At 46.9% G+C, this 21,668-nt stretch overlaps 1 protein-coding gene across 1 annotated transcript; it reads right to left on the bottom strand.

Moving 5' to 3' along the window:
• Positions 1 to 1,894: 1,894 nt before the first annotated feature.
• Positions 1,895 to 18,218, bottom strand: LOC135883835 (actin-binding protein WASF3-like). The gene is made up of 8 exons (XM_065411090.1): positions 18,082 to 18,218; positions 13,282 to 13,412; positions 9,503 to 9,656; positions 8,286 to 8,403; positions 6,513 to 6,688; positions 5,664 to 5,927; positions 2,841 to 3,232; positions 1,895 to 2,052 (listed from the first exon to the last, which is right to left on the bottom strand). Exons 1-8 carry the CDS (start codon positions 18,216 to 18,218, stop codon positions 1,895 to 1,897), a joined length of 1,530 nt encoding a protein of 509 aa, XP_065267162.1.
• Positions 18,219 to 21,668: the final 3,450 nt, after the last annotated feature.

Genomic DNA, 21,668 nt, shown 5'->3' with positions numbered 1-21,668 from the left:
TAGTAGATAAGGGTGAATGATGGCACTAGCCAAATGGGGCCCTATACGAAGTGACACTTGTGGGCTCCAGCCAACATCTTCCCTGCCCTTCACCAGGTCTCCCTGCCTGCAGGCACCCAAGGCACTCTCACTCTGGCTGACCACTAGCTGCCTGTATCCCTCCCTTGGCTGTTTTTCAGTCACCTGCATGGACAAAGAAGCCAGAGGGTGGAGCCAAAGTGCAAGTTTCCTGTTACCGGGAGGGAAATAAGAGAATCCAGTTTCATTCATCACCCATGAGTCAGACAAGACTGGAGAAGTGGAAATGGTGCGTTTGTTGGTGTGTGCATGCATGTCCCTGGAACACTGGGGCCCTACTTGACCATATCATACAGACTCAAGGCTGACACTGGCCAGTTTTCTATTGGTCAGAATCCATTTCCTGTTCTCTTGTAGTTTTCAGAACTTACTGTGGGTTTTCAATATTTCCCACAGGATCCCTTTGGATTCTCAGGGCTTCTCCCTTAGTATCTACATGAAAATGCTTTTATGAATCACTGTCCATTTGGATTAATAAACCAAATAGCATTCACTGGTGTTTTCAGCATCTTAACTCAGGGCCTGATCCTACCAATCTTACTCATTATCCCCCAGTTCAGAGTCATTGTCAGGTTTGCTGTACTCCATCCCGACCCATTACCACTGCTCGTGGAGTACTGTACTATTCAGCCTGAGTAAAAGCGGAAGAATTGTTACCTCAATAACTATTTCGGGAATAAGACCGAATTCACCTCAATTGTACAAGGAGATTCTCAGATACTAGAAACTGAAAATCAAAAGTCAACCCAAAGGGACAAATATTGCTCCCTATTAACTCCAATGGGGTTGCTTCAGTGCATCTGAGAGTTATATTTAGCCTGGTTAATTTTATTTCAAATAATAATAAGGTGATACAACAATAGGACAGCACTGTCAGCCAGTTATTTCTAGGCCTTCAGGATCTTTCTTAGACAACTTAAATCTATTGCGAGGTTCTTTTCTCTTTAAACTGACTTTATTCCTTTCTACTCAGTAACAAGTGCTTTGTTTCTTTGCTGATGGCAAAAGAAGAGCAGGTTTACACTAAACTTTCCTTTCATGCTCTTCCCCAGGGAATCTGAGTGCAGAGCTGGAAATATAACCATGCCACAAACATCTGTGCCTCCCTATGATGTGCTCTTAAAAGTGAAACTGGGAGACAGCAGAGAACTCTCCTTTCTGACTGTCAGAACGCAAAGCTAGCGACATTACTTTAAAGGGAAAACAGACTCTTTCTGCATGTAACTTTCATGGCAATGAACAGAGCTTTCCCCTGGGTCATATGGTCCAAATCCCAACAATTTTAAACATCTGCAGAAAATACAAACAAGTGAATTGTGGTCTCTAGACACCTATAACCACGTGGCGGTATTTGCTATGGGAACAGGATGCTTTTTCAGGAGCTTTTCATTATAAAATTAACATCTGGCCAAATAAGCAGTGCTGTTTCTGCAGTTTTGTTTCTCTAAAAACACATGCATGGGACCAGCTTCTGATTGCAGCCACCCTGGTGTAAATCCAGAGTAACTCCATTGATCCTCGCCTCATTGTGTTCTCAGCATTATTAAAGTGTCATAGCCACACCTGGCGAGATTCTGGGCAGCTGTCAGTTATTGCTGCTTTTAAAGCATGTCCCACCTATGCGCACGCTCCACTGACAACACTACCATCATTTCTTCAACAGTGCAACATGGTGTAAAAGCAAAGCTCCTGAATAAGTCACACTAAGTGCTGACGGTGATCAGCCTTCACTTTCAGGGAAACCCAGCCACACACACCTTCTTGTAGAGAAGCAGGGAGGGGGGGGGTACACTCCAACACAGCATGCTGAGCTCTTTTAATCTGACCACTCATTGTCGTCCAGTTCTGAGTCATCGTCGGATTCGCTGTACTCCACTGCAATCCTGCGGGACAGGATAGTGGCTACATCATTGCCAACCGGTTCCTTCTTCGCCTCCTGCTCCCACTGTTCCTGGACTTTCCGGAGTTGAATTCCTGCAGTAGAGAGGATGGGAAATCGCCAAGGTCAGCAAGAGCAGCTTACACCCATTGTCTATATGAGCATGTGTGATGGCCACCTTATTGGCCAGCATACCAAAGAGTGAACCAGGGACCTTCGGAACTAAAAGCACTGGCTGCTGTAGCTTGAGCTACAGCTCCCTAGCTGGTGCTGTAGCTGACTCATCTCCTCTATGGATCTGGCACAGAGGAGGACCTGTAAAACAGCCACAGCCTGCCTCCCTCCCTACTGTTCAACCCAGCATTGTTAGCAGAAATGGAGAAGGAAAAGGCATATTAGATCATGCTGTCCACCGCTGTCTCCATGGTGCCTAGTGCAAGCTTGTTCCCTACTGGGCATTTGCTTGTGCTCTGTGCAGTCCGGTTTTAAACATCCCAAATGATGGGGCTTTCCACCACGTCCCCTGGGAAGCTGGGCTTCAGCGCATGCAGGATTTTCCCCCTGATATCCAGATTGAATGGTCCTTTGCTCAGTTTCATCCCATCTCTCCTACTTCTACCCCCCATCAATAATTCCCCTCTCTTCAGTGTTTACAGGTAACATTAGCAATAAAATCATCTTCACGGGTCCTCTGAGCACGCGGGGCCTGATCCCAGATCATGGAAACCAGTGGGAGACTTTGCACTGACTACAATGGGCTTTGGATCAGGCCTCTAGTGTGCGTGGGCATGTGTGTCTGCTGGAATCCCCAACATGTCCTTCTCTCTCCATCTCCGCTCCCCCTCACTGCTGGTCAGTGCCCATGTCCCGGGTTGTAACTCACCCCTCCGAATCGCAGCAAGCAGGTCGCTCCTGGCATCGCTCATTGGTATCAGAGGGATCTGAGGTTTCCGAGGTTCAACCGCCGCCGCCGGGGGCGATGCCGAGTGAGCCGGCGAGGCAGCGACTGTTGGAGGACCGGGTGGAGGTGGGGGAGGTGCGACGGGGGGCCCCATCGGGCCAGTCTGAGGGGGGGAAGCAGAATATGGGCAGGGTGGAGCTGGAGGCGGGGAAGGTGCATATGACGAGTGAGCCACGGAGGCTGCAGCGCTGGGCGCCATGGCAGGAGGTGCTGAGATGGGGCTGTCGAAGGCAGTCTGAGCAGAGGGTATCACAGGGGGCGGGGGCGGAGGAGCAGGAGGCACAAAGTATTCTGCCAGGGGCATCTGCTGGGGACTGCAACAAGTAAAGGACAGAAAGCAAATCAATGGCAATAGCAGAAATCCTGCTTGCTAAAGAAATACCACACATGAACCATAACGTCAAGGACCCGCCACTCAGGGTCACTTAGTTGCAACCAAAATATCCCAGATAAATTCCAGCTTTGGGAAATGCACGCGCTCAATTCCCCCTGCAGTTTAAAATGGGCATGACATTTATCTCCACTGCCTGTCCTAAAGTATTGCACAGCTCAGTAAACAGCTCTCATGTTCCACCCCAGCAGTGGCTGCATTTGAAATGATTCCTATATATTCAGAAAACCCACTTTGGTAACAAAAGCAGCCCGTTTTCTAAAGTGTCACCTGAAAAGACACAAACACCAAACATGACAGGGAACTCAGTCCTTGTAAGCGGATATACCGGACCAACCTCAAGCCTGGTTCCACCAGGTGTAACTGCCAAGGAAGTCTCTGGGCCCTGGAAGCTGATTAGACAATGGGCGTAAGCCGTATAATACTGTATCTTGGACCAGTTTGCCATTCAGTAAGTGTGTAAAAACACGTGAAATTTACATGCTGAGAGGCAGGGGCAGGACAGCAACTGAAGGAGGGTGTAAGGCAAAGTAGTGAGGGGAGGGAAGCTTGTAAATCTTGAGTAAGAGCTGAGACGCTGGTGGAAGTGGCCTCAGATGGCCTAGAAGGTTATGTTCCCTCTGGTCGCCTGTATTTCACCTTGAAAGGCTATGCTGAAGTCCAACTGAGTGAGTAATCCTTTAAACGTACAAAAAGGGGAATACAGAGATCTGGCTGAATCCCCATCCTTATGTCTGTACATTGTGCCTCTGTACGGGAACAGCTGTGACAGTGATCCACAGCATCTGATACATCAGTGTTCCACCCAAAAGAAAAAAAAATTGTCTAGTTATTGTTTGGGAAATGTCTTTGCCTTGCGCAATGCCAGAGGGGCAGGTAACAGTGAGGTGCTTCAGACTCATTCAGAAAAGACAGTTAAGTTCCTGCATCATACCAGGAACAGTTACGCCAGGTGGGACAAAGTTAAAGGGGCTATCAATTATTCTGTGTCAAGGCTGGTCTGACCGACTGCTGGGGTCAGGATGAAATCTCCCCCTGTTGTATAGAATTGTGCCTTTAGGTTTGTTTTTGTAATGGTTCAGGGGAGATTACACCTTCCTCTGAAGCCTCTGGCATCAGTCACTTTAGACATTCAAAGTGATACTGAATTAGAAGGAGCCATGTGCAATCTGTAGGATCCTCAGGATAGAAAGTGTTACATAATGATCTTTGAAGAATGAAATTGTTTTATTTGATGGTACAGACACAGAGAGAGAGGGTGCAATAAAAAACTGCAATAAAAAACCCTCAGCACCAAGTCTCAGAGCCTGGGTCAGCTGACTTGGGCTTGTGGGGCTAAAATTAGCAGTGTAGACGTTCAGTCCAAACCCAAACATCTACACTGCCATTTTATAGCCCCGCAGCCCGAGCCCTGTTAGCCCAAGTCCGCTGAGGCAGGCCAGTGGTGCCCCTGCCCTGGGTCTTTTATTGCAGTGCAGACATACCCAGGGAGATAATTGAGTTTAGAACCCAAATGGCCCCTTTAGAGGACCATCTCAAATGAATGGGTTGAATTATTTTTTAGTCTTTTGTTTTGCTTGTGACTCTGGAGTAAGAGCTCCCATGCGATTATGAACTTGGAGGGCACTGAAAAAGAGAAGGAGAATGCTTGCAGAATAGGTAAGGTCTCCCCAAGCCAAGCACTCACAGGAAGCTGTCCAAGGTCCTGAACAAAAGATTTCCCCTCCCCTGCCACCTTCTAATTGGCAGAAACCATCACCGGCCAAATTCTGCCCTCAAATATAACCCTGTTCAGGGTTCCACAGGATGACAGAGGGCAGAATCTGAGCTTGCATATGACTTTTTTGACATCAGTTTATCTTTGGGTGACAATAAAGGCTAGTAGCAAGGGGAAGGCTGGATGAGTCAGGGAGTTGGGACTAAGATAGGGATCTTTACATATCGAGGCTACTGGATTAAATTTGGACCCATCTTGTACTGGTCTAATCATCACTGTGGCATGATGTGAAAGGAGATGGTGTTTTCTGAGTGCAGTTCCGGGATATACAGGTGTTGACCTCTCACAAAGCACTCTCACAGATGGCATCAACTGATGTTCTTGTTGGCAGGCTGATCACATGACTAAAGGACTGAATGGGCCATGGAGACTGAACTACCATCTATCACCTCGTGAACGGTAAGGCGCACTTACAGAAGGACCATCTATGTGACAGCTGCTGCCTATCGTGTACTTGTTCTGTGGACAGAGGACCTCACTTTCTATGGCTGTCAACCTGGCACCTTTCCAAAGCACTAAACTCATTTAAAGGGACAAACAGGTCACTGGATGAAGGAAAGCAGGTTGAAATCCATACCCATACTCCTTGACTATCTGAGGTCTTGGTCCATTCAATATAGTCTCTGGATGCTGCGGCACATGGGGCTGCTGGACTCGGTTGAGACTGTTCTGACGGCTTCCTGCTGCTGAGGGCCTGTAGACATGTTCCTGGGCCTGGTTAGCTACCAGGATGATCTCTTTGTTGTCTGTTGACAGGTGTGAGGCTGGAGCTAATATCTGCTGTGCAGGGTGGTTAGGACTGGCCGGGTATGAGTGATCAGCTGCATCTGACGCATAAGATCTATTGCACAGAAAAATACCAAAGGTTGTATTCCTGTATGGAGGGCCTGGAGGGAAGGCAAGGTGAGGACAGGTCAGGGAGGAGTATGATGGCACCTATTGGCATTTGGGATCAAGGCAACAACACTGGGAGACATGATGTGTAGCCACCGAAATACAAACATGCAAGACAGTATTGGGATGGTGCAAGCAGAGAGTAGAGAGGTGGCAATAGCCTTGCAGGCTAACGAATTAGCCTTTCAGCTCAACTGGGTGGAAATCCTAGCTTAGGTCCCAAATGAAAAATGTTCTGGTCTCATCTCAGCTCCACACAGAGATCGGAAAATCAATGCGGAATTAGACATGATTTGGCAGGTGCAGGACCAACCTAGCAGGGGTGCTGCGCATCAGAACGCAGGTGCATGTGCTAAGCAGCAGGCTGGGGGAGTAGTTTGCACAGTGCCTGCCTTCCCTGCACCTGCTTCCTGGTCAGCGCTAAGAGTCCTTCACTGCCATGAGGAACCAATTCACCCAGAAAATCAAAAAGAAAAAAGAAAGGTGAAGAAAAGCAAAGAAAAACAATAAGCGTGTAATACAGAAAACCTGCCTATTATCTGGGGACAGTGATCCTTCCGATGAGGCCATGTGATATGGGGATGGTGAGAACCTGTTATCGGGCCGGAATTCTTTATCATATGCCATCATGTTCCACTCCAGGCGCCGGTTGCGGGCTTTTCTCACTTTCTTCACCTCCCGGGTGGAATCTTCCACTAACCGCTGCTCCTGGAAGCAGATAAGCCCTGTCCTGTTAGCATGACTGCAGGATGGCTGCCTGCTGACTGTACATAGTGCAATGTTTGCTTGAGCTTGACTTCAAGTAAGGATTTTAGGTTATGTGTATAAGGGTAACTGGGATACCAAACAATAGTGGAATTCTCAGGACATATTATTTTAGATCCTGGGTCCCAACCATTAGGACACCACGTCAGCACTGCCCCTCCACGCTCCCTTTCCCTCCTGTAATAATGAGTCCTGGTGCACCACCACCGCCTGCTTTTCATTCAATTATGCAATAAGGTTGTGCTGATCTAAACACCAATCACAATCACAAGGCTGGTTCTGGAGCAGCCCAGAGCATGAACAATGGAACCGAAGGCTGTGAGCACCGGCAGGTTCAGCCAGTGTCTTCACCTTCTGAACTGGTACAGTTAGCTGTGAAAGCTGGGATGGAATCATTGGAGTCTGGAATACATTCCAGAGACTTTCCATATGATTTCCATGTAGATTTGGAAGCCTGAGCCAAACTACTGACAACCCAGAGAACAGTGAGGACATCAGTAACTCAGCCAGAGGTTAGGAGTGGGTGAGGTTCTGTGGCCTGCAATGTGCAGGAAGTCAGATCAGATGATCATGGTGGTCCCTTCTGACCTTAAAGTCTATGAGTCTATGAGAACATGGAAACTGAAGTCTGCAGTTACACTTGATGGAGGTAATAGTGTCAGGGTGAATCTCAAGCTCATGCCATAAGCCCCTTGTTGCATAGCCCATGTGAGCCTTTGGATTCCAGTGGGCCATTCCTACACCCATTGCTCTGACACCTTCCATCAGAATAGGCATTAGTCAAAGCAAACAGGACAAGACTAGGTCCAGCAGCATCCACTGGTGCTTATAGGATAAGCCTGTTTCTCTTCAACCCAGGCCTTAAACATGTTCTCTGACCACGTGCAGGGCTTGCTTCTATTTTAAGACCTGCTTTTCTGTCCCTGGGCTCTTTAAAAAGAAAAACAATGGGGGATCCTTTACCTACCACTGAAACCCCAGGTTTACTTTATATTTCTGTTCTCAGGGTGCCATGTAGCTAAGGGGCACATAGGAGACTTCAATCAAGGTAGCATAATGTCAAAAATAGCCAAGAGGGATTTGTTTTCCAAATGTTTCAGTGTCATATGACTCCCCAAACAAGAGCAAGCAACAAACCAGAAACTCATTGACACCAGACTGTCTCGTGATTCTTTTATTGCTGGTCTGGACATTAGGAGATCTGTATGTTTCCTGAATGTAAAAACCTCGCAACTGGTGACTGGCGCACATGGGGTAAGAATACCCAAGCTCCATCCCAGGCTCTTTGGGCCATCAACCTGTTCAGGTGCTAAGGTGGGACACTAGTAGGCCTCCTTCACAAGTGACTCCAACCAGAGCAGCATTGACTGGACATGAGTTTGAGGATGATAGTACGGTGAAGGGCACCTTAGATATGTCAGAGAGAGCAAGAGATACTGCACCCATTTCAGAAGGACACTATAACAGTATCAGACTATCAAACTAAGTCCAGACCAGCCTCATCTTAGGCCCGATTCAGAGCTTTCTCTGATGGCTTTACCTTCTGCCTGCGTTTCTCCTTTCTCTTGTCCTCAGTCGCCTGCAGCATCTTCTCCTTCCACAAGTTGAAGAAATATGAAGGGTCGGTGTAAAATTTGAGGCCATCTTTCTTGTCGTCCCTGAAATTATCACAGCAGAGTTGGGGAGGGGTAGAGGAAATTCTCAGCAACAGGATGAAATGTTATTAATAACTTAATGACTAAAAACAAAGGCACGTTAATGAGCCCAGCACTTGGGAAACGAACCCCGACGAACTCCGCGGGCTGGTGGCAAGACACCTCTTTGCTTCAGCCTACAGTTGCCTATTCCCTTCTGTCTACCTGCCTCCTTCCATCTCCCTCACTATTCCATCCCCATCCCCTCTCCACCCATTCCCCTCTCACCACAACATAGATCATTAAGGATTTGGCACAGATGACACTCAGAAGTAATTGCTAAAAAATGGAAAATACTATTGGCTTCAAAATTAGTGGTTTATTAAGGCCTGTTTGACATACAGGCTGATATAGAATTCCAGGAGAGTCTCTAATTTTCCAAAGAAGCTCCCAAATGTTACCACTCCTTCCCACCCCCCCAGAGATACATGAGGGTGGGGGTTGGGTTCCTGCCTTTTTGGATGATCCAGGCCATATTTAGCTTCAATCTGTTAGTGATCAGTGACGCTTTCTCACATCACATTTATCATTGGATGATCTGCACTGTGCAAGTACAGAGTATTATTGGCTGTATTAAATAAACTCTGGGTGGTTTCGGTTGTCTTGTACAAGAGACGCGATCGGTGTAGCTGCAATGCCGAGACAGCTGAACAGCCGAGAAAAGAGCATCATTTACTGAACCATCATCAAACAGCGGACCAATATTCTCCTGTAACCACCCAGTAACACCACTCGAAACAACTGTGACTTCAGGCTGATGCCATCACAGCACTTGAGGACAAGGGCACCAATGGACTTCCAGAGGAAGCCCCATACAGCAGCATGAACAGAGTGTACAAGTGAAGAGATAAGGGGCCTGAAGTAACACCGCTGAAGGCAATGGAGTTACATACGAGTAAAAGTGGGGTAAGGCTGATCAGAAGTGGGTCCTTCTGATTTGATAGGAAACAATCTCTTCCAAAGTAGGTTTGGCTCGGCTAGGGATTGTTTGGTCTATATTGAACCGTACACCAAAGTTGCACAGTGGGCATGAGGCACGTTGCCCAGCCCCCACACCCCTTACCTGTATGCCGTGAGGATGTTGAGCGGAGGCGGCTTGTCACAGCGCTGGTACATCTCCATCACGGGGTTAGGGATGGAGTTCCGAGAGACCACCTGCTGGTTCTGCACAGTTGAGCTCTTGAACGCTTTCCGCATGTTGATGTCTTGCAGTGAAACTGTGACCACACAAGAAAGAAACCTTAATGGGCCCGGGGAAAGGCTGAGGGCCTGCTATTTGTATTCTCAACACAACTCCTGCACCTTTCACCCAGCACTGGGCCATGTGCCTGGCCTTTGCTCTCTGCACCCCGCCCTAACAAGGCACACTTGCCATTCGCACTATGTCCTCGCATTTGAGCACTGCAGCCTAACACTCACATTGTGTGTTTGACAGTCCCACCTGTGCCCAGCATGCACACTGCATCCAGCACTCACACTGCATGCCTCCCGTTTTCCCCCGTGCCCAACACGCGTGCTGCATGCCTCCCGTTTTCTCCTGTGCCCAATACGCATGCTGCATGCCTGCCGGCCTCACCCGATACCCGGCATGTAAATGTCCAGCTATTCAAAACATTAACCAGACTTTGATACTCTAGGCTAAAAGGTTGGCTCGTGTTCAATTTGAGTTTATTTGTGCAGGCTAGAGACTTGTCCCAGGTCACTTTGGATGCCAGTGGTGCCTAGGCATTAATATTTCCACCTCTGTGTTATTTCACTATTAAAATCAAGGCCTCTCTGATGGCACCAAGCAGAATTTCTGGCATTTCCCCCACAATCAATGACAATCCATCCAGCCCTTTTGGTCGGCGAGCATTTGCCCCGGCCTCTCCTGCATGTGGGCACGTGAGGCAGAGCTGTGCGTGGGAAGAGTGGGAGGCAGAAATCCAGCCTCCGGCACAGACACTTGAGCCATCCAAAGCTTTCCTGCTGACTGCCTGAGATGCCAACTCCACTACGAGTCGTGCTGCAGGAGCTCCCACCGGATGGAAAACAGCATTTTGCCAAAAGAAGGAACCACTCTGAGCTTGCACACAGGCCTACGCTGTGACAGCCCTGCTGACAGGCTTCCCTCCTTTGACAGGAAGTGGGCGCGTTTTCATCACTGAACTGAAAGAGACCTACATTCGGTGAAGTTTTACTCGTGGCTGGATTTGTGTCAGGCAAGCACAAGCAGAAGTTCCCCACATCAGTGTAAGCTGTATGAATGCATTGGATGTTACAGAGGGTAAATGTCCAAGGAAAGGCAAACTGTCTCTAATGGAGGGAGTGTGCCAGATTCTGTCAGAAACACATGCAAATTTACTGGGGCAGATTCTCGACCCTGGTTAAGTCTTCTTTGCATGGAACAGTGGTACTTGGAAAATCCACCTTTTGATTGGTGTAAAACAGAGCAATTTTGCTCCGAAAGTCACAAAGCGAAGGAACGTGGAAGAGTGCAATGGGATTTTGTGCAGAGGAATTTTTTCAACCTAAGACCAATGCTAAATCCTATTTTAATTTTCTAACATCCTTTGCAGCCACATGCAGCGTGACACTTTTACAAACAGTGGTACTGCCTACTCTGCACTATATGCAACCAGGCTGTCTTGGCCAATTTTTATTAGAGATGGGCCTGAACCAACCCCCCAGATCGGAACACCCTGAAACTTTGTGGAAGTTCTGATCCAGGCTAAACTTGAGGGCTTGAGGTTCATCTCTAACGCCTAATGCCTCATCAGAAAGATTGCACTCCCCCCCACACACACACTATTTGCAGGGACTCTGGCTTTGTGGATCTGTTAGCGTTTGCCACGCTCCTCCTTCTTCTCCCCAGTATTCAAAAAGACGTCAAGTTGCCACATCAAATAGCCCAGCACAGTCCTGGCTGTCTCCTAGCCTGTTCAGCGGGCCGGGAAGCAACCTCTATCCATTGAATCTGCTCTCTGGCCAGGCTGCGTGTGTCTGCAATAGAGCTGGTCAGGAGTTTTTCAATGAAACTTTTTAACATCAGCAAATGTTGATTCATCAATCCCAAACTTTTCGCAGGAACGGGTTAGTTTCAACACTTTTTTTTGACTAAAAAAAATGTTTGGAAAAAAAGTTTAAAAGTTGTCAAAATGAAACATTTTGATTAACTGGAGCCAAAAGTTTTTTTTGGCTTTTCAGTCTGTAAAAAGATTTGAGAATGATTTCTCGCCCTTATTCAGGGTGGGACATTTTTTCAGTATCTCATAAATTTGCCTAGGATGGGGAAATTATTTCCCTCCCAGCTCTCATCTGCAGACACACTGAGCATTTGTTTAGCAGGAGAAAGTCTCCGTATGTGTTACGTCCTGCACTCATGTACCTATGTGCCAGTGTTTGCTGCCTGTGCTTCAGTGCATAGATCCCCATGTCTCTAGCCTCCATTGGGATGTTTGTAGTGCTTCTTCATATGTCTGACTGTCCATCAGTCACATTTATTAATTAGGCAGGTTTCCTGCTTCCCTGCCGTCCTCTGCTCCTCTCTCAGGCTAATCTCATGCAGTGAGCTGATCAAATAATTGCCTGTGTTCTCTCTGCTCCCAAACAAGGTAACTGTTCATATGTTTGCCTGCGGTATTTTCTCTTAACACATTTTGCATGGAGGGCTGCCAAGGCAGCAGCTACGCCACACAATGAGGGAGGGGTGGCCTGGAAGGGAGGGATTGCCGCTTTCTGTCTGCAGGGACTAAGGAGTGGCAGTGACAGACTGTCCAATTCTCCTTGTCCAGGTGGGTAGCCGCTGTGATCCCGGGTGACGGGCAGTTCACGGCCGCATCAGCAGATACCTAAGGCTGCCCATGAGAAGCACTGAGACATGACTGATAAGTTACCTGCATTTCAGGGATTCAATGAACAAATAACCATAGCAACTGTGGCATTACACGGGGCTACCTCTGAGACAGCACAGGGACGATCTTCTTAAAGAAACACACAGCAACATTTCCAAGGGAAGGACGTGTGTCGCAACGGGCACAGCCCCCAGAATGACTTCCAGCCAGCTGGATCCAGTATTTAACACTGGAGGCCAAATCCTGTTGCCATTTACACTCCGGTAACTTGAACGGGCCAGAGAATACACCACGGTCCTGATCATATTGGTAATCTTTCCTTAACCCTCCGGGCTGCTCTAACTTACACTCAGATGCCATAGCCCCCAGGGGCTGCTCCGGCAGCTGAGAACAGCTAACGTGCTGTGAGTTATGTTATCCAGGGTTAGAAGAGTGAGCAAGGGTTTAAAACAAAGGAGTTTTGGAAAGGATACAAACCCTCCTGCTTTATGGCATTAGCTGGCCTGCAGCTAAGGGGGTTAGGAAGACATGTTCCCTGGGAGCACTTTAGTGCATAGCTGACTTTGGCAGGGATCTTTGCACCTTCCTCTAAGAATCTGGCACTGGCTGGTGACAGGATGCTGGTCTAGACGGTGCACTGGCATGGTATGGCAATTGCTACGTTCCTCTAAGCTGGGGTGGTGCAGAGCCATTTCCATGGCTCTAAACCTCCCAGGGTTTCTTGGGAACTTCCTCACTCAAAACTGCCTCTAAATTTGGCTGTTTGTGGCATTCACAATCTCAGCGGAAATAAGAATTAGGGTTTTTTACATGGCTTCCAGGCTAGCAGGCTTGATCCTTTGGAATGACTCTCCATGGCAGAGAGAGAGAAAGGAGCAGGCCAAATATTAGTAAAATCTTAGTAGAGCAAAGTTACAATTGAAATTCCTTCCAGCTGCAACCTCCACATTCTACAACCAACACAATAGAGAAGAACAAAGACAACTCCTGCCAGCCAGCCCCATCTTACCTTCCTCCACCGTCGAGTCCAACTGAGTGACCTTGATCACCAGAAGATCCACCCTCTCCTGCAGGGAGTTCATCCGCAAATAGAAACTATTGGCTTCATTGAACAGTTCTCCAAATATGTCTTCAGCATGTCTGCCTTAAAGAACAAAAGGCAAAGAGGGGTGTACATGGCAGCTCAATTGAGAGATGGATGATGTAGTTATAGAGAGAGGCAAATGTAAGGATTTTCCCATGGGGACTCCGCTACAAAAGACAGGCCTAGCCAGTGCAAGCCTGGCCTTCCCATTTGTTTTCCATGACATTAGTCTGCATTCCCAGCCATTATTTCCCCAGATCTGCGCAGCCTTCAGTTTGCACAAACTAGCCACAAGCATGTACAGTGCATTCCTCCTAGGGGGCCTGGGAGACATGTGAAAGATGGGAACACAAGTCTCCAGCCCTCATGCTCAGCCATTACAGGTCTGCTTGTTTGCAAGAATCTTTCCATATTTTGTGTGTGCAGTAAAAGGTTCCCTTTTGGCGGCCAAAGCAAGTAATAATGAAAGACAGGAATACGCCTGATGGAACTGATTTTCTTTTAACTGTCGTTTTCATGTCTAAATTGTATAACTGGCCAAGTGTATTAAGTGTGTATATTGTAATGAGCTGATGTGTTTGTGCACAGCACTGCCTTCGGCTGCACAGAATCAGAACTGCTCTGAGGTGTGCCATCCGCTGCATACTGCTGTCCGCTAAGGAGATATTCTCCTTGAGCTCAAAGGAGAATTCTGCTTTTGAACCAGCAGGAGCTTGTTTCTACCACCTGCTATTGCCATGAAGATCTCAACAGCCACGGTGAACACCAGAGACAATGGTGAAATCTTGGGTGGCCATGGATTTGCTACACTATATAACCAAGAGCACAGGTTCTCTGCAGCACCCTCATTCTAAGTGTCTTTAACCTCAACATTTTCGCATGTTTCTGAATGCGGAAAATGGCCATTTTGTCACTGACAGCAGGTGGTTGGCCCCTTCAAATGCAACAGGTTCCACACCCCTGTCCCAGAACAGGTGCTCCCAGTTTAGCTATTTCAGAGGATGGGGCAGCACCTGGGGCTATAAAGAGCCAGGCTGTCAGTAAGGAATGGGGCACGGCTGTGACTGCCACAGTCCACTGGGAGGAGAGGCAGTGGGAATCTGCTGGGGAAAAGAGTCTCGTGGGAGAAAGCCCTGGGAGGCAGTGCTCTGTGAAAAGGGCCGGGAAGAATCCTGCAGGAGGCATTGAGAGGCAAAGGGGAAAGTCCTCTGGCAGCTGCAGTCCACGGTGGGCTGAGAGACTGCTTGTGTTTTGACTAGGTTTAGAAAATAAAACTGTGCCTGGAAAGAGTCTCTGGGCGTGGGGACAAGCCAGCACCTTGCAGTCACATTGGAAAAGAGCCATATAGGGAGTAGGAAATCTAGAGACCCTAAGCATGATCAGGGTTCTGTTGCACCAGGCACTGTACACATACATACCAAAGAGACAGCCCCTCCCACAGAGAGCTTACAGTCTAAATAGACAAGAAGAAGTTTCACAGGGTCACACAGCAGGTCAGAGGAAGGGCTATGAATAAAACCTAGGTCTCCTCAGTCCCCATCCAGTGCTCTATCCATTGGATCAGACTGCCTGCTTCCTATTAGAGAGAATACAGACTGAAATGGTATAGCCAAATCCAGGTATTAACGTACGTACGTACATATGTACGTACGTGTGTGTGTGTGTTTTCACTATAACTGCCCTGTTAGTGATCTCTAGGACTGCCGAGATCAGTATTGTTCCCAGTCCATGTGAAGTTTAATAACATCTATTTGAATTAAACTGTCCTGAAAGAATTCAATCTTGAATGAGCAAAAACTGTACTAGGGCTGAATCAACTGCTTAGAAGAAAAAAATCCACTATTCATTTTGATGCAGCTGAAAGACTCAGAATTAAGGCTGCTTATATTATTTCACAGTTCATCACGTTTCCATGTTAATCTTTTAACGTGGGAAAGGTCTAAATATCACAATATTTATCAAACCACTACTGACACCTGCAGGTGAGAATCATATTAACTCAATCCTGGTACACTTGACTTATTTGGATTGATCTCTCCCTCTCTCTCCTTTCGAGAAATACTATCATTTTAAATGTGGTGCCTTTAGGATGACAGTTCTGAGCTTTTGTTGTTGTTGTTGTTGGTTTTTTTGCAACTACATCTAGCAAGCGATCCCCACAGATTCAAGATCAAGGAGTTTTTCATGCAAATGGACACTCTTCAATAACAGGGAACTCTGGGCTTTGTAGCTTTCTGATCTGATCCAGTTGCAAAGCAACTCAGCCAGTCTTGGTTTAATTTATTTCCATTCTTTGTGATGAGTAGACCATGGGGACTGGGGTGTGTGTGTGTGTGTGTGTGTGTGTGTGTGTGTGTTTGTGTGTGTGTGTGTGTGTGTGTGTTGTCCCTGCATGTGGCCCACTATTATCAACTGCTGTGCTCTAAGAAGCTCAGAAAACATGTGGGGGTTTTTAAACATAAAAGTGAATATAATGCAGATGAAAGATGCCAGAGTGACAGTGTGGAGAGAAAGCAGGTCTCTGTTTATCCACACCCCTTTCTCTCCTCAGCCTCTCTGCTGAAACTGCTTCTGGGGGAGGTGTGGGGCGAGGGGAGAGAATTAGAGCCTTTTACAATCTGGTTACATATTAACAACTGCAAAAATATCCCCAAACTAATCTAGCAGAGGCTAGTGATTACCCATGAACAGCATGAGTACCAATCTGGGCCAAATTCAACCTTTGACAGTGGAGGTAAAAGATCCCAGAATCCCCTTTCCGATCTCCTAAAATATACGGTCCCTTTCAACATGCCCCACAAGAGGCACTGTGCTCTAGTGTTTAGATCCCTGGATTGTAAATCAAGAAATCTGGATTATATCCTCAGCTCTGCTACTGACCTGCGGTGTGATCCTGGGCAAGTCACTTAATCTCTCTGGACTTCTCTTTTCCCTCCCACACTTTGTCTGTCTTGTCTGTTTAGAATGTAAACTCTGTGGAGGCAGGGACTGTCTCTTATTACATGTTTGTACACTGCCCAGCTCAACGTGGCCCTGATCTCATTTGGGATTTCTAGGGTCTATTCATAATAATACATGTGAAAAAAAATGTAATCACTATAGTGAGAAAACAGGTCTTCATAGGGGACACTGCAGATTATTCACTTACATTTATTTCCATAGCAAGAGGTATATTGAATGCTTCAGTCTATGTTTCAAGTACTGTACATAATAATCACTTCCAATTTACTTTAGACTCCCCAATTTAAGTTTCAATAATATTGAGGGTGTGAGGGGAAGGGGACGGGGGCTGTAAAGCCTTCTCTGAATAAAAAAACAATTCAATATCATTTTTCAGATGGGGATACCAGAATTGCATGCAGTATTCAAGATGTGGGCATACCATGGATTTATATCGTGGCATTTTGATATTTATTGTCTTACTATCTATCCCTTTCCTAATGGCTTCTAACATTGTTCGCTTTTTTGACTGCCATTGCACACTGAGCAGATGTTTTCAGAAAACTAGCCATGATGATTCCAAGATCTCTTTCTTGAGTGGTAACAGCTAATTTAGACTCCATCATTTTGAATGTATAGTTGGGATTATGTGCATTACTTTGTGTTTATTAACAGTGAATTTCATCTGCCATTTTCTTGCCGAGTCACTCAGTTTTATGAGATCCCTTTGTAACTCTTCGCAGTCAGCTTTGAACTTAATTATCTTGAGTAATTTTGTATCATTTGCAAACTTTGCCACCTCATTGTTTACACCTTTTTCTAGATAATTTATGAATATGTTAAACAGCACTAGTCCCAGTACAGATCCTTCGAGGACCCCACTATTTATCTCATTCCACTGTGAAAACTGACCACTTATTCCTACCCTTTGTTTCCTGTCTTTTAACCAATTACTGATCAATGAGAGGACCTTCCCTCTTATCCCATGACTGCTTGGTTTGCTTAAGAGCTTTTGGTGTGGTACCTTGTCAAAGTCTTTCTTAAAGTCCAAGTGCATTATATCCACTGGATCACCCTTGTCCACAAGTTTGTTTTCCCCCTCAAAGAATTCTAATAGACTGGTGAGGCATAATTTCCCTTTGACAGCTGTGTTGACTCTTCCCCAACATATTGTGTTCATGCATATGTCTGATAATTCTGTTCTTTACTATAGTTTCAGCCAATGTGCCTGGTATTGAAGTTAGACTTACCGGCCTGGAATTGCCAGATCCCCTCTAGAGCCTTTTAAAAAAATTGGCATGAAGTTAAATGCCACTGCGGTAGGTTTCTGTGATATTTCTCCCCCCTAAGGATGTTAAATTTAATCACATTATGGTCGCTATTACTGAGCAGTTCAATTATATTCTCCTCTTGGACCAGATCCTGTGCACCACTTAGGACTAAATCAAGAATTGCCTCTCTCCTTGCTGGTTTCAGGACTAGCTGCTCCAAGCAGCAGTCATTAATGATGTCTAGACATTTTATCTCTGCATCCCATCCTGAGGTGACATGTTCCCAGTCAATATGGGATAGCTGAAATCCCCCATTATTATTGCTGGGTTTTCTCTTTTTGCAGCCTCTCTAATCTCCCTGAGCATTTCACACTCACAATCCTGGAGCCAATTCACACCAGCTGAAGTTCTGACCCAGTAAGCCCCGAAGTGGGGATTTTTGCAGATGACGAACGAACAGCCACTCTGCCTAAGAACCCCACAGAGGATCCGTATATGCCCTCCTGTTTTCAACTTACTGAGGCTACCCAGCTGCTTGATGATGGCAGCCAAGGTGCTGTTGGTCACACATTCCAGCTCGCTGGTCACCCCATCAGGAAGAGCGCCACGGCACAGGTGACGAGGTTCAATGTTCCTCTTCACCAGAGGCATCTTTCCAGGGAATTCTCACTGCTTTCCCTGTGCTGAAGCAGAAAGGGAGAGAAATCTGTTTTTCTGGAAATCTCTAACCAAGCAGGGAATCCTTCTAGCAGCTGCCCTTTTAACAAAGGAAATACGAGCCTGCTCTTTACCTGCCTCCAGCAGAGTTCTTAAAATAGGTCCCTGCCATTTGGTTGCTTGAGAGGTGGTTTAAGCTGTACGATGCAGGGAGCCCTGCCTCCATCCTCCCATGGATGTTTAATGCTCTCGCTTTGCGAGCTATGGCATTCCAGGCGGCGGGGGTGTAAATAAAATGCTTCTGACGGGCAGCACGCAGCAACCGCTTCGCTGAGCACCTCCTGAGCAAGACAGTTTTTCATGTCATGCGGTTAAATGCGTGTGGAAAACGTGTGTGCCCAAACACGCAGCTTCCCATCCCCAGGGTATCCGCGCGCCCGCGCACACCCAGAGAGAAGGTTTCCGTCTGGAGACAGTCTGCATTTTTGAACGTGTTGTAATTGAGTTTGGCACTCATGAAAGAGGACAGGTTGACAGTCCTAGACACTGCACATCTCTCTGCAAGGCCGGGCTCTGTGCAGACAGCAGCAGTGCAATCTACCCCCACACTGGCCTTAGAGGGACTGCTTCTAGAGGGAAGGAGATCCACAAGACACCCTGGCCCATTCAATTCTCCATCTCTCTGGGGAGGTCACGAACAAGGCTGCCATGCAATACCAGTTGTGCTGGCGGAGTCACCCGTGCTAAGAGCCAGGCTGAGTCACCTCCCCCTCACCGATTCTTTGCACACAAGCCACCCGTCTGCCAATGGTAATGCTGTTCTGTCACTTACCTCACCTAAGCTGGATCCAAGCCAGAGACACAGCACTATAAAACTCCACATCTTATCACCAGTCTCTTGAGCCATCCAGCCTCCTACCCTACACTCTTGGGTTTTATTTTTAATTTGGGGGCACCATGATATACTGATACAGGCCATCCGAGTACAAAGGTGCCAGTCCCCGCTCTGTCCTGCCCCAGCAAATCATGCCTTCAAAAACATTTTTTGTGTGTGTCGGTTATTCCCAATCGTTCCGTATGTGTTCCCTCTTTTGCTCATCAAAACTGGGTTACTGTCCATCAGTTACAAGAGCCCAGCTGCTGAGAATGAAAAGCAGCACATAAATCCTGCTCACGCTGGCTGCCAGTTCCGCGACAGCCCGGAGCAACGAGCACACTCTATTAACAGTTATCATCGCACATTGGCAGGCAACCCAGGGACCGCAGAAGAATCCAGAGACATTTAATTCTCTGACAGGTTCAGTGAGATGTCAGGAGATCCCAATATTAAGCAAGCCTAATGAATTCACTTCCGATGGCCTCCTTCCCCCTTCCCCATTGTCAAAGAATTTCTTGCCTTCCAAATTTGCTAATGCAGATGGGACCTGCTTAAGATGGACTAGCTGAAATAACATGGGACTGATTCGCGGATGGAAGGCCTGGAAAAGCCAATGCCTTAATGGGGTTCAGTCAGACTCCTCCATTAGTGTGAGGGGTTGGTTGTTGTGGGAAAAATTAGCAATGGGCCAGAGCAGATAGTAGTAGTCACTGCTGTCCATTTAAGCAAACTGAAAAGACATTTATCAATGGGGCATGGGCAAATTAAGTGCATTATTGACCTAGTACAACCATATGCTAGTTGCTTTACAGGCAACAAGATGACACGGTTCCTGTCTCAGAGAGCTTACAACCTAAGGGTCTGATCCTGATCTCACTTACAACAGTGTAAGTCAGGTCTTACTCCACTGAAGTCCATGGAGTTACCCTAGTACAAAAATGGCAGAAGAGGAGTATTAGTCCCTAAGCAACCAATGGGCACGCAACAAAGAGCAAAGTAATGGACCAGTGGCATTTCATTTTCTCCTTAGTCTTATGCTTTTTGTTTGGGATTTTTAATTAATATTTGCTACCAGCTATTTTGTTAACTCTTCTTGGGGCAGGGGAAGTTGAGGGAGATGGGGGCTTACAGACACCCTGGAAGAGGTCTCAGTGGGGTGGTCCACTTGCAGGTGTTCCGGAGCTCAGAGGCTACAGTTTTAGCAGTAAGTCATACGACTGCAATCATTCCAAAGCTCAAGCGGTTCTACTGCTGACTTTGTGCACAGCCATGGGCTAACCCCAAGCAATGTCCGGGAGGAACACAGAAATCAGCATTTATTAAATATGACGTTGCCCTGGAGCTCAAGGAACTGCGTTGCAGTGACTTTTACCTCTAGGTCCAAATCCAGCTCAAAATTGTTAGTGGCCCAGAGCCTCTACAAAACAGGCCAGTGAAACGAGTTTAGTGGGTCTCAGTTCTCTTCCCAGTGGAAAGGTATCCATAGTGCTAAAAACACTATTGAAACTGGCAACGGTTGGACCCCTTGCTGACAGTCTCAGCCAAGAGGCCAGGGATTGAACGGGCCATGGAAAATGAACTCTCCTTTTGCCTCCTTGGTAAGACTGAGGCCCATTGTAGACTCATTTTTCAATGATCACTTCCATCTCAGGCTGATGCAGAGTAAGAAGCTACAACAACCAATTTCAGTGCAGCTTACAGCCTGGCTAGCTGTGATAGATACAGTATTGCAATTGCATGCAGTATCTTTGGGGACCATATTGTATCAAGTTTATGAACGGTTTAATGTATCACTGTGAGCCAGGGACTGTATGAAACTCTAGAGGGAAGGGTTACCACAGCTCCTCCAGGAACTAAAACCAGTGTGGGAGTGGGGGTGATTAAGGTGAATCATTCAGGTTGTAAACACCTCCTGAGAGGTATCAACCCCAAGTTGCCAGAAAGGTAGCTCCAGCTACAAGTTATTTCTTCCTCTGGCCCTAAGGAGTCGAGCAAGGAGGGACCTCTCCTTTCCAGGAGCGTGGTGAGGAAATATGACCTCCTCTAGTGCCACTGCTAGAATCAAGCCAATCTATGCGCTGAGTGTCTGTGCAGGGCTCCAAACAACCATTTATATTGCTTGTGATTAAGGCTGGCCTTAATGAGCACCAAGTAATCTAGGTTAGCTTGCTACATATGGTCCAAATTCTCCCCTCAGTTACACCCAGGCAACCCCACTGTTATCAATGAGCCTAAATCCTGCCATTTTATACCCCGCGCAAACCCTGTGTCCTTAACTGTTATATGTCTGCAGTCAAGGAAAAACAGCTTACCAAGTCAGATGGTAATAATTCAGAGCAGAGTAGTTAGGCACTATTAACGAGAGCCAGTAATTCTGGCTCTTTCAAAAGCCAGAAACCTGCAAAGTTTGGGGTTTTTTTGGTCCATCCATGTGGAGAGCAGAACAGCGTCCCTTTGGAACCACATGGTCAACTTTTCCGTGAACTCCATACCCCACAGTTCCCCTTTATAGCTTGCTTTTTGTGCAGACACTGACCTTGTTTTCAAATGCAGATCAGCATCTGCAC

Source organism: Emys orbicularis, chromosome 9 (assembly GCF_028017835.1).
Source record: "Emys orbicularis isolate rEmyOrb1 chromosome 9, rEmyOrb1.hap1, whole genome shotgun sequence".
Classification (NCBI taxonomy): domain Eukaryota; kingdom Metazoa; phylum Chordata; order Testudines; family Emydidae; genus Emys; species Emys orbicularis.
The sequence above is the reverse complement of the archived record's forward strand: the minus strand, read 5'-3'. Positions and strand labels throughout refer to the sequence as shown.